The sequence below is a fragment of the Diabrotica undecimpunctata genome, chromosome 9 (assembly GCF_040954645.1).
Source record: "Diabrotica undecimpunctata isolate CICGRU chromosome 9, icDiaUnde3, whole genome shotgun sequence".
Classification (NCBI taxonomy): Eukaryota; Metazoa; Arthropoda; class Insecta; order Coleoptera; family Chrysomelidae; genus Diabrotica; species Diabrotica undecimpunctata.
In genome coordinates this window covers 11,215,582-11,234,831 of record NC_092811.1, presented here as the reverse complement: position 1 = coordinate 11,234,831, position 19,250 = coordinate 11,215,582, and the positions used below count along the sequence as shown (strand labels likewise).

The 19,250-nt window shown below is 33.4% G+C and overlaps 1 protein-coding gene across 10 annotated transcripts in view; it reads left to right on the top strand.

Annotated features, from left to right (window-relative positions):
• The window catches only part of pHCl-1 (pH-sensitive chloride channel 1), a 446,892-nt gene that overhangs the window by 403,523 nt on the left and 24,119 nt on the right, over window positions 1-19,250 (top strand). For 5 of the 10 annotated variants that reach the window (XM_072542726.1, XM_072542732.1, XM_072542731.1 and 2 more), the window contains exon 11: window positions 8,326-8,385. The exons of 4 other annotated variants lie outside the window; for them this stretch is intronic. In XM_072542726.1, coding sequence (XP_072398827.1) covers window positions 8,326-8,385 — 60 coding nt within the window. The remainder of the gene's footprint in view (window positions 1-8,325; window positions 8,386-19,250) is intronic. One more of the 10 variants, XM_072542733.1, reaches the window with a different exon arrangement.

Sequence of the window (19,250 nt, the reverse complement as noted above, 5' to 3'; positions counted from 1 at the left end):
TTGTTTAGGTCTTTAGGAAATTGTGTGTGGGTCCTGGTCATTGTAGTACACTGATGAAGGGATCCTTGGAAAAATTTAGTTGGGAACCCCTGCACTATGGTACCAAATAAAAAAAAAGGGCCAGATTTAACAAACTTAGTCAATCATGGTGGGACTTTAGTTAAATGTTGATACATACAAATTTAATCTGGATTTATTGGGAGGATAACAAGATTGAAATAATAATCCATTGAAAATTAATTAAAGCCAGATTTACTGAAAAAACTAAGAAAGTTATGCATCGATTACTGTACACTTTTTCTGCTTCTTTGAGCACCGTGTCCAAGCATGTAACAATTGATCTGCTGATAAGCTAGTCCATTGGCGTACATTTCTGAGCCGTGAATACTTCTTTCTACCAATTCGACCATTATAAGATCACATCTCGAAGCCTTCTAACTCGTTGATATTAACTTTCATCATCCAGGTTTTACATCCGTGTAAAAATACATGATACACATTACATTTTAATAATTTAAATCTTAGGTGTAGTTTCAGCTGAGAATGGTATAGTATAGAGAGTTAAATTTATAATGGGCTTAATGTTAAAAATTAGTTGCACAGGGCCAATGGCTTGTTTACTAGCCACAAGTCAAGTAGTTTTTTCTTTGATATATATATATATATATATATATATATATATATATATATATATATATATATATATATATATATACCAAGTCCATTCTTGGACCATTCTCCGGTGTTTCGGTCAATAATGAATTGAAGATCCATTTTGCATACTACAGGCTATACAGGGTGTTTCAAAAAAGATAACCCCGTCTCTAGGGTAGGTAAAAAATTGAAAAATAATTTGGGTTTGCTTAGTAAAAAATTTTTGTAACGCCATCCGTTTTCAAGATACAGGGCGTTGAAGAAAAAAAATTTCGCATTTTTTACGATTTTGCCGAAACTACTGGCAACATTGTAATGAAATTTTATACGAATATGTTTTGGAAGCTGATACATTCCATGAATTTGTTTTTATATCTGATTCTCATAGAGGGCGCTAGTTACACGGATCGTACTAAGTATTAGTCAATATAACTTTTTTAAGAGTATAATTATTAATCAAAATTTCAAGTAAACTTAAACATCATTCAATTTTACACGAAAAAGGTACTCTTGGTAAAACTCGATACTGTGTACCGTTTTCGGAATATTTTGATTTGAAAATTATGAAGTAATAATTGGTGCTGGTATAAAATAGTTAGTAATTAAACAAAACTCACAAGAAGAAAATTAAATTAATGACTAAGAACACAAAAAAAATTCAATTTCATTCAAAAATTCAGTTTTTTACCTACCCTAGAGACGGGGTTACCTTTTTTTGAAACACCCTGTATAATCTAATCGGAAATACCTAAAGAGAATAATAAATTAATATTAAGAGCAATAAAATGCAGAAACAGAATAAATTGAGCTGAAAAAACTATCAGTGAAAAGATAACTTTTTATGTGTATAGTCTTATGTACTGTTTTGGAAATGAAAGTATTTTAAACCTATTACGTAAAGGTTATCCCTCGTTAAGATAGGCATAATGAACTCGCACCCAGAATTTATTTTTTTATTAATTTTGTACTTTTTATATGATTAAAAAATAAGGCTAAGCGCAATTTTACACCGCCACCCCCCTTCCTCACCTTCTACTTACAAAAACGTAAATTTTTTGGTTCTAATTTTTTTTTTTTTTTTAGATGTGATGCAATAATTTTAGAAATTTCAAAAAAATCACACGCCTAATTAAGGCATTTACAAAACTTGTTTTTTTTTTTAAAGATCCCTAGGTTAGATGTACATAACCTAAAAATGCATTTTTTTTTTTTTTTTCGAAACAATTTTAAACCCCACTTTTCAAATAGAACGTAAAAAATATAAAAAATTAAATTCTGGAAGTGAGGGAATTTTGCCTATCTTAACTTAATTAATAAATTAGGAACTACTACTAATAAGAACTTGTTTTTTTGCTACGATTTCAGTGATATTTATAATACTTACTGATTATACCGACGTGATTCAATGACATTTCTAGAAATTGCGTCGGAAATTCGCCTACAAACATCTACACAAACACTAACTACTCCAAGCACACAACAATCTTGTAAGTATTATATTCAATAGGGCCCATTTTAATTAAACCAATGAATAGGCAACCACACAGTAAGTAAAAGAGAAACAAATAAGCTTGCTTTTATTAAAGTTCTTTATCTTTTCTTGAAATCCATTAAAAGAATATACATACATATTTAGGTACAACGATAAATGCCAAATTGGAACATTCCTTGAAGGCAGGATGTACAATTAAGATTGTCCCTTTGGTTAAAATTATTTCCTAGCCATGATCTTCCACTATACTTAAACTTCATTTGCTTAAAAAAATTTCCAACGAGCTTAATAGCCTTCAACAAGGAAAAAGAATCTTCTGATTCTTTGATTTGATTGATTTCTTCTTCGTATTATAATGTAAAATCTATATAAGAAGTAGGAAGATTCACGAAGTAGTATACGAAATGCGACGACTGAATTAGGTCATCTAGTCCGATCCAGTCCTTTACGGGCTCCCACATGTAGTTTTCTACAGTCTGATGGTATATGATACGTTTCACTCTAACGAACTCTAAACAGTTCCTGTCTTGGTTAAAAACATTTGTTGAACGTTTAAGAAATTGTTGTGTTTAACAAATGTGTTGGTTAGGAACCCCCTCATTCGTAGAGGATCCTAAGACCAACTGTAACTTGGGTGACGTTTGATTTAGAGGTTCAGACAGATCAACAGAGGCAAACATACAAAAGGACAGACAATGATACGATTTAAAAAAATATTTTTTGGATCTTTAACAAAGGAAAAAAGAGAAGAATCTTTCTTGTGTCCACTTACGTTGAGGTTTTTTTCTGAAGAATGAATTCATCACAAAGAAATTCTTCTGATGTAAGAAGTCAAGAGGCTTGTTACCTCTTTTATTTCTCTCACCAAATCCAAAGTTTCCCATAGCGGATTCTACCTGATCTTGTTTAAATCCCAATTTGTTGTTGAAATCTCCAATTATCATTCTATTATGAGTTTTTAAAGTTTGTATAACTGCTCTGATATCTTCATAAAATTTATCAACTTCCTCACCTGAGTGGCTCGTAGTTGGTGCGTAAGCCTGTAAATGACTCTGGTACATACACTTTTTATTGTAATTATGGTTGGTGCCCATTTTTTATGGATAAAAAACCAATTCTTCCAACGAATCACTCTTCACTTTCTCTTAAATGGAACATTGTTCAAGACTTAAGTATTATTTGGTTTTCTCCTCGACGCCTACCTTCACTTAGACAGAAGAAAGACATATACAACAATAAAGCAATTCGGGATCAAAAAGTAAAGATTTATTTATTACGTGAATTATACTACTATTACTATGTCTTCATTTAAAAATTAAAGTAATCTACGTCTTCCCATTATACGGACAACAGTTTCACTAGATGTGTTTAGTTGTCTTTTTAATATTGAAATTCTGCTTTCACAAATCAATAAATTTTGTAACAAATTAATTTTACAACGAAAAAGGTGAGTTCGATTTTTTACTCTGTCCCTACTAAAAGTATTCTTAAAAATACCTACAAAAGAAATTATATGACGGCTTCAAAACGCCTCTCAGAGCTTAATAGTAATTGTCCTTTTATTACTTATCCATTATTTAATTTTAATAAAATAATTGTAGCAATTGTAACCTACACACCTTTTAAAGTGAATACTTCGTATTGGTCGGTGTGATGTTTTGCACGAAATTATATTTAGCGTGACTTACAAAATCGAGACGCGTGCAGTCAAATCCCAACATATATCTCAAAAAGGGAACCAAAAATTATTAATCATTTACAGGTTAACATAATAAAATGGTGAGCAGCTCCCAAAGGAATGAACAGAGGCATATATGACATCTATATTTAAGAAAGGAGATAGGAAACGATGCCAAAACTACATAGGAATAAGCGTAATATCATCAATAGGAAGATTATATGGGAAGATACTGCGAGAAAAGATAGAGCAAACGATAAAAGGCAAAATCGGGGAGGATCAGGCAGGCTTCACGGCAGAAAGATCATGCATAGAGCACATATACACACTGGAACAACTGTTGGAAAAGAAAAAAGCAAAAAATAGAGATATACATTCGGCATTTGAGAAAGGCGTATCACTCTGTACTAAGGTCAGAATTATGGGAGGCAATGTACAAATTAGAAATACAAACGGAACTCATAGAAGCTACAAAAGCTCTGTATGAAGAAAATAAAGTGTCCATTAAAATGGGAAAAAGAATCATAGGTGACTTTAACAACAAAAGGGCCCCTGCAGGGTTGTTCCACCTCTAAAACCCTATTTAAAATATACTTAGAGAAAGCCTTGACTATATGGAAAAGAAAATGCGAGGGCATGGGAGTACTGGTACGAAACGAATATCTATAGACATTTAGCTTTGCAGACGATCAAGTAGTGATTGCACAAGACCAAGACGACCTCAGCTACATGATGAAGAAACTACAAGAAGAATATACTAAGGCTGGCCTAGATATTAACCTCGCGAAAACAGAGTACCTATCTACGAGTGAAGAAGACGTAGAAGATCTACAGATTGATGACAACGTAACAATCAAAGTAAAGGTTAAATTCAAATACTTGGGAATCACGGAAAAGGCAACAACAGAGGAAGAAATTAAGCAAAGATTAGGACAACCAAGAACAGCAATCCGACAACTTAACTCAGTATGGTGGGATAGACACCTAAATATGAAGAAAAAACACAGATTTATAAAACATTTGTGCGAAGTGTTATGATATATGGGGCTGAAAATTGGATCATAAACAAGAAAACAGCAGTAAGATAGTAGCAACAGAGATGGAATGCCTGCCAAGATGCTGTAAAGTAACAAGAATGGATAGGAGAAGTAATGACGAAATTAAGTAAAGAGCATCAATAGAGACAGACATACTAGCATATATAGAACAAAAAAGACTAAAGTGGTATGGACATGTAAGAAGACCTAGCGACAGCAGATGGATAAAGAGAATAACCGAATGGAGCCCCATAGAAAGGAGGAAAAGAGGATGACCCCGAAAATACTGGAGGAACGAAGTAGACGACGCCATGAGTAAGAGAGGCCTAAACGATGGAGAATGGGACAACAGATAGAGATGGAAACGGTTGAGCGAGGGAAGGCAGTGAAAACTGTAGAATCCCTGAATGTATATATATATATATATATATATATATATATATATATATATATATATATATATATATATAATAATTTCCTAATTTATAATCTTTTTCTTTAAAGCGTTTCACATAATTTTGAATTGTAATAGAATATGTTTTTGAGTAGTCTTTCGTTTTCCATCCTATGTATACTTACCTCCATTTGTCTTTATAATCAGATATTTTGACGTTTATAGAACTCATTGAGCTAATTAGGTTTATAGCGCTCATTGAAATTTAGTTCAGTCTGTATTAATTTTTTCTTAGGTCTCTTCTTGTACAGTCCTTACCTCTTCGTAAAAATCCCTTCTTTTCTGCCTATATTGTTTGTCAAACATAAACAAATAAAACAAAACCCCCACATAAAGAATAAATACGTTAAAAGATACACTCAGATACAAAAAAAACGCAACGGAGAAAATTTTGGTCACATTTAAAGTATTTCAGTTATTTTATTTTTAGCCCTATTTTGATGATTTTTTTAGCACACTGTGTAAAAATTTATAAATTTTAATTTAGTATAGTGAGTTTTTTAATAAATTTTGTATTTGACTTATTATACGGGGTTAATCGAAAGGTGGTTTTTTATCCTAACTTTGAAACATCCTGTATAATAATTCCGTTAGCGGATTTTTACAGAACCTTGTTTTTCGGTTGCAACATTGTCTTCTAAGTATTATGTTTTTTGTTTCATGTGAAAATATGGATTGGATCATTTTTAGGAGCGAAATGACTTTGCCACCCACAATTTACGATGTTTCCTATTATTACCATTATCTTTTGTATTAATTTGTAGTACGACGATGGGGCCTTTGGTGACTGATATTGCAGGAATGTCATATCGACATCCCAGAAGCACTGTATTTAAATAATGATTAAAAGCTACGACATTATCTTGGTTTGAATGAACAATGATAACAATAGCAAAACATAAAAAAACAACTTAAATGTAACTTAACCTAAGTACGCAAACAACAAAGAAAAACTATTAAAAAATAACTTAATACTTTGTATTGCCTCCCCTAGCCTCTATAACTGCATGTACACGTCGGCTTATGCTGTCTATGAGGTTGCGAAAATCATCTTGCTGGATTTTTTTCCATTCCTTTTCTAGAGCCAAGCGAAGGTCGTTAATTGAGGCTGGTGCGACTTCGCGACCTCTAATATTTCTACCAAGCATGTCCCAAACGTGCTCTATTGGGTTCACATCTGGCTAACACGCTGGCCAGTTTATTTTATTAATACCAACTTCCTCTATATATTGCGTGACGCACAGTGCAGAGTGGGGTCGCGCATTATCTTGCATTAATAGAAAATCGTCGCCGATATATTGGGAAAAGGGTACTACGTGATTCGCTAAAATTTTTTCAATATACCCGTGTGCAGTCAACAAACCCTTAATAAATACCAATTTAGTGTCCTCCTCTCGAGATATTCCTGCCCACACCATCACCGAACCCCCTCCATGGCTAACGCGGGGACTGAAAGCGCACTCCGCAAATCTCTCGCCAGTTCGACACCATACTTGTTTTCTTCCATCTGATAAGTGAAGACAGTATCTCGACTCATTCGTAAAAGGGAACATTACTCCATTGTCCCAAATTCCAATGTATATTGTTCCCTGGAAAATTGTAGTGTAGCCACTCTGTGCCATGAAAGTACCTAATTTGGGCCCAGTTGCTGGTCTGCAACTTTTTCAAACCAAATCCATGTAACCTTCGACGAACTGTAAATACACTTACATTCTTGCCTTCAATCTCTTGAAGCTGATTTCTTGTTTGCACCGCTGTTAAATGACGATCCCGCAAAGCGTTCATCTCAAGCGGTAGTTTTGCGCTTCCTGTTCGCTTTAAGCTTGTTTGTTCCAGTTCGTACAAAACGTTCCACTACCCTTTGGATGGTAGAGTGATAAGTGTGTAGTTTTCTAGCCACATATTCATAATTTCGCCCATCTTCAACCAAAGCAACGGCTTTCGCGCACTCTTCGACACTAAGAACCATGATCAATCATAGGTAAATAAAATGTAAATGTCAATGTGACATAATGATAAAAGTCACCAACACCACCTAGTCGTATTGCAAAATAGCTCCAAAATATTCGTAATTAAAAAATTCCTAAACTGTGTGGCAAATTCATTCCGCTCTAAAAAATGAACCAGGGCATATTTTGACATGAAATAAAAAACACAGTGCTTAGAAGACATGGTTGTAGTCGAAAAATAAGATTTTACGAAAATGCGCAAACAGAATTATTCCACAGGATGTTTCAAAGTTAGGATAATAAAACCACGTTTTAATTAACCCCGTATAAGTCAAATATAAAAGTTTATCAAAAAACTGACTGTACCAAATTAAAATATATAAATTTATACACAGTGTGCTAAAAAAATCATCAAAATAGGGCTTAAAATAAAAAAATTTAATTACTTTGAATTTGACCAAAACTTTTTCCGATGCGTTTTTTTTGCATCTGCGTGTATATATCCTCGATACATCTAAATTTTTTTTGCCTTCTTGACGCAGATCGTTTGTATATCTTTTGTTTGAACTCTTTTTTGAAAAAGTTAGCATCAAGACTATAATAGTCGATCCAAATATTACCTCCAGTGATAAAACGAGAAAAAAAGTGTTTTAGGTTGCGGCAAAAATATAGCAATACTCACGAGAAACGCCAAAACGAATCAATTTTTACTTTACCCAGGTGTATGTAACTATTTCGTGCAACTTGTCATCCAGTTAACGTTCTATGCTTGCTGTCATTTGATAATTAAAAAATCATTTCTTAACACACATTAAAGAGTTATTTTTAAATTTTTTTTGTGTTCTAATTGTCTTAAGATAATAAAGAATCACAATCCAAAAGCAAGAAACAAAATACATTCCAAATATTTTTTTAAATCAAATTAAAAATATGAAACGATGAAAAATTTATGAACTCTGTCTCCTCTTTCCTAGTAAATACTATCTATAAATATAATACAACATCTTTATTGTGGGCCATATCGAAAAAATGATAACGTTATTTTCTTTTTCTCCTTGTAGACATTTAACTTGGCGGCCATCATGTTAGCCCTGCGCCATTTGACTGGGGTAACTAGCGAGGTAACCTTAGATGTAGAAAGCAAGTTCTAGTTTGGTTTTTTTTTGTGGTTTTAATGCTAACTTTTTATTTTAACCCTTAAAGTTGTGACTTAACCTTAAAATGCTATAATATTCCATTAGGGGTATCGGTAAAAACTTATTTCCTAGCAAAGCACTAATAAGGTAAGTCGTATGATTATCTATAATATCTATAAATGCCGGTGAGTTAATATTGCAATATATTTGATCACTGATGTCTTCCACTACATAGATATCTCGGTCTAAAGGTTTCTTGCTTACCGTAATTGTTTACTTGAAACATTCCTTTCACTTGGTTTACTTCCTCCATTTGTGACCTTTGCATTCCTTTTACAGTCTGTAATTTTAAAGTTTAAATTGTCAGTGTTTTTTGTCATCCAGAGACAAGTCTCCTATATCTCCATTCTTCATAATTTCTTTAGCACTTAACCGAAGTATCCCTAGGTACTTAAAACTATTAAATTTTACATTCATTTTGTCATTTAAAGTTATAAATTTTTATTTGTAGGAACTAATTCACCGAATGATTGCCAGTATAAGCAATCCCCTGCTTACCGACCAACGGCTTCGGGCGGATGAGTCGGTAAGTAGTAGGACACTCTTTTATCCTGGAGCTGAGAAATCGACTTCAAAGGCGGAAGAACCAATAAATTGGTCAACGGCAGAAGATTGCAGAAGGCAACGGGAAACCACTGCATTAAATACTCATGGAGTATCCCTAGAAATCGTCATGGCTTATAGAAATGACAATCAACAACCTACTAATCATGGTTCTCGGATGGCAAGATTCGGCAGGGGAAGAATCAACAGTAACGACAGGGTTTCCCAGGCCGTTAGATAGCGAAATCCCTGTTCACTAAATATATACAAATCCATCTGCAAAATCGCTACATGGAACGTTAGAAGTATGTACGAACCTGGGAAACTGAGGAATATACAGCAAGAGATGTTGCGACTGGAGATTGATATATTAGGAATAAGCGATACAAGATGGATCAGCTCTGGCGAACTCAATACAGACAATGGATGAATTTATTACTTGGAAGCAGCGACACTCAACACAGATATGGAGTTGCTATGATCCTCAGTGAAAAAGTAACAAGATCTGTAACAGGCTTCGTTCTGATGTCCGAAAGAATTATAATGCTGCAGATATTGACAACCCATGGAACTGCTGACAAAAATGAAGAAGAAATAGAAAACTTTTATAGCGAATTTCAAAAAACATTACATCTCACAGCATCTAGAGATATAACAGTGATCATGGGTGATTTCAATGCAAAAGTTGACGAAGGAAAGTGCTACCCGAATGTAGGACCATATGGGCTTGGTGAACGAAACGACAGAGGAGATTGCCTAATAGAATTTTGCCAGAAGCATAATGTTATATCCGCAAATACATTTTTTAAATTACCCAAGCGACGCCTTTATACATGGAAATTGCCAGCTGACAAAGACAACAAAATCGTCAGAAATCAAATTGATTACATCCTAATAAAACACAGATATCGAAACTCAAATCAGGCAGTAAAGGCATATCCAGGAGCAGACGTATCCTCTGATCACAGTCTTCTTATTGTTAGGTTTCAACTTCAACTAAAAAAGACGCAAAAGAGAGGCAACAACAATAAACTTAACATACAAAAACTAAAGTCAGAAGAAACAAAAGAAAATCTGAAACACGAAATCAACACAATTCTAGATAGAAACCCAAGAAATAATTGCAACGTAGAACAGCAGTGGCAATTCTTCAAAAACCTCTATATTGGAGCTAAGTAAGAAAGTACTTACAACAACTAAATGTAAGAAAAAAGAATGGATGACCGAGGAAATTCTAGAGTTGATGAATGAAAGGAGAAAAAACAAAACCATCAATACGATCCACTATAAACAGCTTCAAGACTAAATAAGAAGAAAAATTAGGGAGGCTAAAGAAACCTACTTCTCTGAAAAATGTAAAGAAATAGAAGAACTGCAAAACAGATATGACAACTTTAATCTACATAAAAAAGTCAAAGAACTAGCCGGAGTAGGAAGTAGAAGAATCTCGAATATATTGCTCGATAAAAATGGAAAGATTATATTGGAGACAGAACAGAAACTACGACGATGGAAAGAGTACATCGAGGAATTATTTCATGACCAGAGAGAAGCTAGTACATCTGTAGATAGCCAAACGGGAGATGTAGGCCCAGAGATAACCAAATCAGACGTTAGTCATGCATTAAGCTCAATGAAAACCAATAAATCTGCTGGTCCAGATGAATTACCAAGCGAGCTATTAAAGTTGGTGAACGAGAAAAACCTAGACATAATAGTAGAACTGTTCAACGCTATCTATACTACGGGAATCATCCCTAGAGAAATGTTGACATCAGCATTTGTGTGTTTGCCAAAGAAAGTTAATGCCAAAGAGTGCAGTGACTATAGAACCATAAGCTTAATGTCACATACCTTGAAAATTCTGTTGAAAATTATCCACGCCAGAATTCACACTAAACTGGAGCTGGATATGAGTGACACACAATATGGGTTCCGCAATGGTATGGGTACCAGAGAGGCACTATTCTCCTTCAACGTGGTGACCCAGAGATGTTTGGATGTTAACCGTCCTCTTTCCGTCTGTTTTATAGACTACAATAAAACGTTTGATAAAGTAAAACATGACCGACTCATGGAAATTCTAAAAAATAAAAACCTAGATGAAAGAGATTTAAAGCTAGTAAACCTTTATTACAATCAGCGAGCAATAGTACGAATTGAAAAAGAGACGTCTGAAGAAATGGAAATAAAAAGAGGAGTCAGGCAAGGCTGCATACTATCACCTCTATTATTTAACGCTTATTCTGAAGAGGTAATTCGAGAAACTCTGGAAGATGAAACAGTCGGCATAAGAGTAAATGGAGTCTTAGTTAACAACATCAGATATGCAGATGATACAGTAATAATAGCCGATAGTTTACAAGACCTGGAAATACTCATAAGTAAAATAGTAATGTGTAGTAGGGAGTACGGACTCTCGCTCAATATCATAAAGACGAAGTTTATGAAAATTTGTAAAAACAACCATAATACTAACGAAATCTTGACAGTAGAAGGCCAGCAGATCAAAAGAGTAAAAAAGTACACTTACCTAGGAACACTTATAACAGAAAATAATGACTACACTGCAGAAATCAAAGTCAGAATCGAAAAAGCACGTTCTAATTTTATGAAAATGACAAAGGTCCTATGTGGCAAAGATTTAACATTAGCTCTTAAAGTAAGCCTAACAAAATGTTACGTTTACAGTGTACTATACTATGAAGTGGAATCATGGACCTTAAATCTAAACACAATGAGACGACTTAACGCCTTTGAAATGTGGACCTATAGAAGAATTATAAGGGTTTCCTGGGTAGATAGAGTTACGAACAATAAAGTACTGAGAAGGATAGGTAAAGAGAAGGAAGTTGAACTAACAATTAAAGAAATAAAGCTACAGTATCTCGGACATGTGATGCGGGGCGAGAAGTATGGCATCCTGCGACTCATAATGCAAGGAAAGATAGATGGCAAAAGAAGTATCGAAAGAAGACGAATTTCATGGCTCAAGAACCTGAGAAGATGGTTTGGATGCAGCTCAAAACAACTTTTTAGAGCTACTGCCTCAAAAATTAAAATAGCTATGATGATTGCCAACCTCCGTAGCAGAGACATTACCTAAAGAAGAAGAAGGAACTTTATCTTTTATAATATATAATAGGAAAGAAAAGCACACGGAGAACGAACTTAACGGAATTTGGACGCTCGTCAGATATACTTGAAAAATGTTCAAACCATTTTAAGGACTATTTTTCTATTCGGTCTACCTCCGTTTTATTTGCTTCTAGTCTAGTTGTTACTTCCTTATTTCTCTTCCTTTCTATTCTTGATATTCTTGTGCTTCTTCTTTATAGTTCTACCGCTAAGTGTCTTCTTTTTAGATCTAAGAGTCCACACTTTTGACTCATAGGTCTAAACTGATTTCAACATAGCTCTAAACTGGTATCCAGCTAATCGTATAAAGTATAGACTTCTGCTTTAGCTTTTAATACTGCCACTTTCGCTTCCTTTTTGGCGACCATATAGTTTTAAAAATCTATCTTCGACCTATTTTCTTGCCACTGTTTATATAATTTTCTCTTTCCTTTTATTTTTTCTTAAACTTTGTTTAACCAGTACCATGTCTATGTATTTTCAAACTTCTGTCCGACGTTTTTGTAAGTATTTAATAGCAGTATCTCTGATGATGATACTGAACATCTTCCTCCAAATTGTCTTCAAAACACCCACACAATAAAGACCGTGGGAAAAAAACTGAAGGAGGATCTTTTTTTGATCTACCAAAGTTTTGTACAAAATGTTCTTCTCGATATGTGTTAAAATATTTCTTATGGGCCATTGTGTTGTGGATCAGTGTTTATCTCTTGTCCTACTCTCCAATTCACAAATACAACATGAAGACTTTATAAATCCGTAGCATGCAAACAACTTTTATATCTCCACAGATCATCCAATTGGAAGCTGAATAGCTGACTTTCTGTAGAATTGTGTCAAGATTTTCATATGTCTCTTTCATATGGACTGATTAAGTAATAGGAGTGAAGCATAAGGGTTTTCAGTGTGTAAAAGTACAGCTTTTAAACGTATTTTTAAAGAGTCTATAAAAAGCTTCCAATCATCACTTCCTAGGCCACTTTCATCCGATTCTGATTCATTAAAATTGAAAATGTCATCAATACGTAGAAGAGGCTCAGGGCTCAAACTTTTTGGAGTCATATCCAGAAACATCGATAGTATAAAATAACAATCATTTGAATGATTTTTTCTTTCTCCATAGACACTGCAAATCTGAAAGTTTTTTATTTTTCTTTCTTCGACCACTTTTTCATTCTTGGCGATGCATGGATTGTCGCTTAGTTTCAACATCGTATTTGAATATCCAGATTTCATCGCAAGTAATGATGTTTTCCATTAGTTCAGGCTCTTCATGTAACCTCTCAAGAAAATCTGAGCAGATCTGTTGACGGACGAGCTTTTGGTCAGGGTCAAATTTTTTGAGACCAACTTCGCACAGACTTTCTTCATGTTCAATTCGTCATGTAAAATTTTTCTGACAGTTTCTTTATCAGCGTTTACAGTATGAGAAATCATCCGAATACTCATACGATGAACTCGGTGCACAATTTTATTTATTTTGGTCACAGTTTGCGGAGTTGAAACAGAGACAGGTCGACCTGGACGTTGGTCATCTTCGGCGCTTTCTCAGCTTTCAGAAAACCGTTTATACCATTCGAAAACACGTGCACGAGATAGAGAATTCTCACCATAGACCTCTTTCAACAAATTATAGCACTTAGTCGGAGTTTTTTTTTAATTTAACGAGAAATTTCACATTAATCCGTTGCTCATATTTTTCGTCACACATTGTTATCGGCACGAGAAAAAAAACACGTTCTTTTCTAACCTCAACAGAAAAAATACTATTACAGCGACAAAAACGTGTTTTCGTACTGAAAGAGTAGACACTTCCAGCTATCCAATGCTGCATTCGTTTCCAACTCCTCCCCTCTAGGACGCCTTCTGCGCGCGCAGTCTCGTTATCTAATAGCCAGACCATAGAATAACCGAACACACATACAAGCGACACAACGGTCCAAAAGCGTGTACCATTTTTGTATACGCATGCACGATTCTGGCTGTGTAACTGTCAAAAACACGTGCTTATTCTTTAATTCTGGTTGTTTTCGATAGTCTGTAGGCGTCTATGGTAAATACTCGACACAACAAGTACATTTGACCATTTATATAATTTATTTATAGTTAAAAGGTTATAGTTATAGTTTATAGTTATAGTTAAATATATAAGTTTATAATTCCTAAAAATGATGATTCCAAAAAAATATTAAAAAGCATTGGCCCGAAATTTTGCGCCTACGCTCTTAAACGAAACAAAGAAATTACTAAAATGCTCAAACTAAAAATTGTTGGAAACATAATTAGACCTATAATTGGAAAAATCTTAAAATTACAACAGAACAAGACTTTAAAATTGCAAAAACATGGTTGCTAAGAAACAAACTTACATTAAATTATGAACAAACTAAATAGGTACTCATCTACTTTTTGCTATATACAAAAGATGTCTGCCAATTTTTAATTTGTTAAATATAAATAAAAAAGATCAAATATATGGATCGAAGTACATAAAATATTTGGGAGTTTTAAATGGGAATTACAAATAAAAAATATTAAAACTTTATTTGTTGCATATCTCAATATTTAGTGACATTTTTGTGACTTAGTCAGGAGAAAACTGTAAATTTATTAAGATTAGATATTGACAAAAGTTAAATATTTCATTACTTACAATATACTTAGAATATACTAATACTCTTATCTGTTGTGTAAGTAATAAAGTATTATTTATAAATACAGAAAAAGTTCTTTGTTTAAAATTTGTTCTGTTAAAAATTTGTAGTGCCAAAGTGTGGAAAGAAGCTTGCAGACGACTTTATAATAATTATAGGATTTGTGAACTGCATTTTAAAGATAATGTTATTGTAAAAGGAAATAGAAGAAAAACATTGGCGCATGACGCAGTACCTTCAATGATCTTTGTTATTTATATTTAACGAATTAAAAATTGGCAGACAACTTTTGTATATAGCAAAAAGTAGATGAGTACCTATATAGTTTTTTCATAATTTAATGTAAGTTTGTTTATTTGCAACCATGTTTTTGCAATTTTGAAGTCTTGTTCTGTTGTAATTTTAAGATTTTTAGTAATTCCTTTGTTTCGCTTAAGAGCGGTGGCGCAAAATTTCGGACCAATGCTTTTTAAATACAATCATTTTTTTCGAATCCTGAGAAAACTAACAAATATTTTTGAAAAATTTAAACACAGAATGAAAGGTTACATTATTACCGAGAGCCGAAAGTCCCTTAGAATAAACAAAAAGTTTTTTTGAATGAGATATTTGAAATTAAAAATCACACTAAATTTTCTCTTTTTTTTTTTCACCCCTGTAACTTATTAAAATAAACATTATAGAAGTTTTCAGGGACTTTCGTCCCTCAGTAATAATGTAGTCTTTCATTTTGCGTTTAAATTTTTCAAAAATACTTATTAGTTTTTTCAGGATTCGAAAAAAATGAATGCATTTAAAAAACATTGGCCCGAAATTTTGCGCCTACGCTCTTAAGAATTTATATTGTGTGATATGCCCACTGACTATTAATTTTCTGGTTGTTAGCTGTCATTGGTGGCTTGGCCACGTAACTTCAAAGGACTGTCGCTTCTCTGTGTTCGGTTGTTCTCTGGCCAGACCTCGTACAGCAGTTTAATATGATTTTCGGACGCAATCCACTAAGATACATAAGATAGAGCTAATTGTAAAAAAAAGTTTTTTCATTGTTGGCCTCTGTGATTGAAGGAGCTGCTAATGGACAAAACCAAACACTGAATAAAGAAAAATGTACAGAAATAATTCAGAAAATAAATTCTTGAAGTTTAATTATTATTGAAATATCAAAAACCTCAAACCCTAGAATTTGTTGCGTGATCTTAGGTGATCAAACTGATCTTAGGTTAAATAAAACACCAAACAACAAAGTTCAGCAAACTGCTATATACCTATTTAATTAATAATTTTTATTAGCCTTACAAACAATTCTTATTTTTCCCTAATGGCATCAGTTTCAATTAATTTAATGTTTTCCGACTCGGCCTTAGAAATTGCCATTTTTTATTCCAAGCTTTGACCTAAATATAAACTGATACAGATGTTTTATCGAATTTTATGACGTTTTGTTTTTATTATGTTCGGCATAAAACGCCGCCACCAAAGGACGCAGCGTGCCTCCTGTAATTTTAAAACCGCCAAGACCTCGCCAAAATGCCCTTGCTAACGTTATTATTGATGATATTCGTTCTTAATTCAGGAATGGGACCGACTTCAACTCAGACTATAATTAATTAAATGAATTTTCGATATTAGACAGGATCTTTTTAGTATTCACGCTAGCAGAGGTTTATCGATTTTTTTAATAATCGATTTTTCGTTGCGGGTTTCGCTAATAAAATAAATGCGTTATGTGTTTGTACGATTAAAGAACAACAATAATTTATTGTCGAATACAATATATATATATATATATATATATATATATATATATATATATATATATATACAGCTGATTGAAAGCCAAGTGTACTCTGTTGAACAGTTCTTATTTGCGAAATCTACCAATAAGTTCTCGATTGCATCCTGTGTGCATTTATATTTATCATACTCAACCTGTAAATACTGACGGCGAACTTTCAAAACTTAATCAGTATCGACCAATAAAATATTATCTGTAGTCCAACTACAGTGACGAATAATTGCAAACTGCCTCTTGACTTGGAGGGTGTCCATCGTTTAGACAAAAATGGAGCAGCTAATATTTGAAACTCAAAAGACAAAGAAGGAAAAGATTGTGAAGGAGTCAAAGTAATTGTACATCCCTGGATTTTTCAAAGAAACAAACTAAACAGATACTTGTTGTAGTCGAAAACAGGTCTCTACAATAAGCTACAATAAGACGGCATAAACAAAACAGAAACAAAAAGAACAGTCTTCATAGACTGGGAATCTTATCAAGGAAAAGAAATACTCCAACATAAAACGATTACAATCTGTTATAATGTCCCTACAATCAGGAAAAATAAGCAGAAAATGGTAGCAATAACTAAAAATAATTTTCCACTCTCACAACAGCACTAACAAACACAAAAGGAGAAATATCTCGACAGACTGATTATCTTTTTGGACAAAATACCCCAATAGTTTTACTAACCACAAAAAAGCTATCTAGCATAAGAAAAACGGAACAAGGAAAAGTAATATTGTCTTTCAGCAGACTGACTATATTCTTAGGCAAAAAAAATACTCCACACTTCGTTCGGCGCGTAATGGAGGGCAAGTCAAGAAAAGTCACTTCTTTGCCGAATAAAGTATAATATTTTTTCTTCAAACGTAGCAATTTTCAACCATAAATAGTACAATTCATACGCTATTTTTACTCGAAATTAACTGTGACAACTATCAAAGTCGTCTAGATGTTAGAAATTAAAATAATTAAGTCGTCGGTGGGATTTGCATCTCCCTGGTTACAGTTGTTTGACAGTTGTTTGCAATTATTAAAGACAGCTTATTGTCGTTGCAACCGCAAGCGCAAATTTAGTGCGAAAATGGAAAACCTAAACGAAATTGAGTCATGCGTATCAAGAGTCGGGAACATTTTTGCACGGTTTCAATTTTGAAAATGCCTCATTAACTAATTGTACTTTTAATATTACTATAAATAAAAATGATGTTTAATTGTTGTTAATGACATTTGTATTGTTGCTTTATGACATGTTTCATATTGTTGCCATGACAACATTTTTCCCTCCGCCGTAAAGAAATGGGAAAAAAAACTGCTGCCAGCGGAGACATCAAACTTTGACAGGATCAAGTTAGATAAGTAATGTCATCATTATTTGGCGTTTGAAGAAAAACGTACTTTATCTATGCAGCAACAAGATATGGTGTATTGTACTTTACCCCAATGGAATGATAGCCAACCGCTATCGAAAAAGACGTCTTCAGGAACCACAAAAAGTATTGATGATGGAGCAGCCTCCACCCCTACTGGATGGAACGACTGATGGTGACTGACTACTTGACGGAAACTAACTTCCTGATGGTAACTGACTGCCACAGCCGTTGGGCCCAGAATTGTTTTGTACAAGCTGACGTTAAATGTGAGCGATAATTACCCAACGCTCTGCACTTTTAACAAAAGCCATCCCGTTTTCTGTGGCCCTTTGTTAAGATACAGTGTACGAATGACATTTAGAAGTTTCCAAATCGGACAAATAAATGAATTTACTGATCTTATTCTTAATAAATAAATAGATCTTAAAAGAGCATCTTTACTTTCCGTAGCATATCCTTAAAAGCCAAAAGTGTCAAAAGTATGAAGGAGTATTCGTCTCTATTTGTATTTTCGGGATACCTTCGGACATTTAGCGTATCCAAAATTTTTCTGGAACAGGATTAGGTATTTTTGGAAAGATTCTAGATTTGTTTAAACAATACGATTTAAACGCCTGTTAGTGTTCAATCTGTTTGGGTTTTAATGTTTCGATTAATTTTACCCGAAGAAGATACATACAAGTATAGCGATCAGTTGATGAAATCTATCAAATTGACTAACATATTCTGTGCAACCATCTGTAACATCGATTCATTAAAGCAATGTTAGTATATATACAGGGTGACCCATTCTATACGCCTCGGTCTCTGTACTGAAAACTACTTAATATCCAGGGCTTTGTCCTCTACAAAATTATACAGGGTAATTAACACTAAAATTTAAAAATAAGGTAAAATATACAGGGTGCTCCAAAAAAGAGTGGTAGATGTATCAAAGTTATATTTCTTCTTATTGAGCAGCCTATATTTGATGACATTTTTTAATTGCCGTAAAAAATAAGCTATACTTTTGTAATGGTTCCCTATATCTAAATAGAGAGCGTTTTGATTTATTTCGTTTTGTCTAAAAATATAAAAATTTAGAAAAAAATTAATTTCTACGAATCTAAGAATTGGAGACAAATTTTGTGTTGAGCCTTAATAATAGACTATTTGTTATATTTAAACATATGTTTATTACAGCAAAATTTTTTTCATGGTATTCAAAATATTATATTCTTATATTAGCAAATTCAAGCTGTAATAACATACTTATTTTAAATAAAACTCATTAAGGTTTCACAATTCAGCTTAAATAATGAT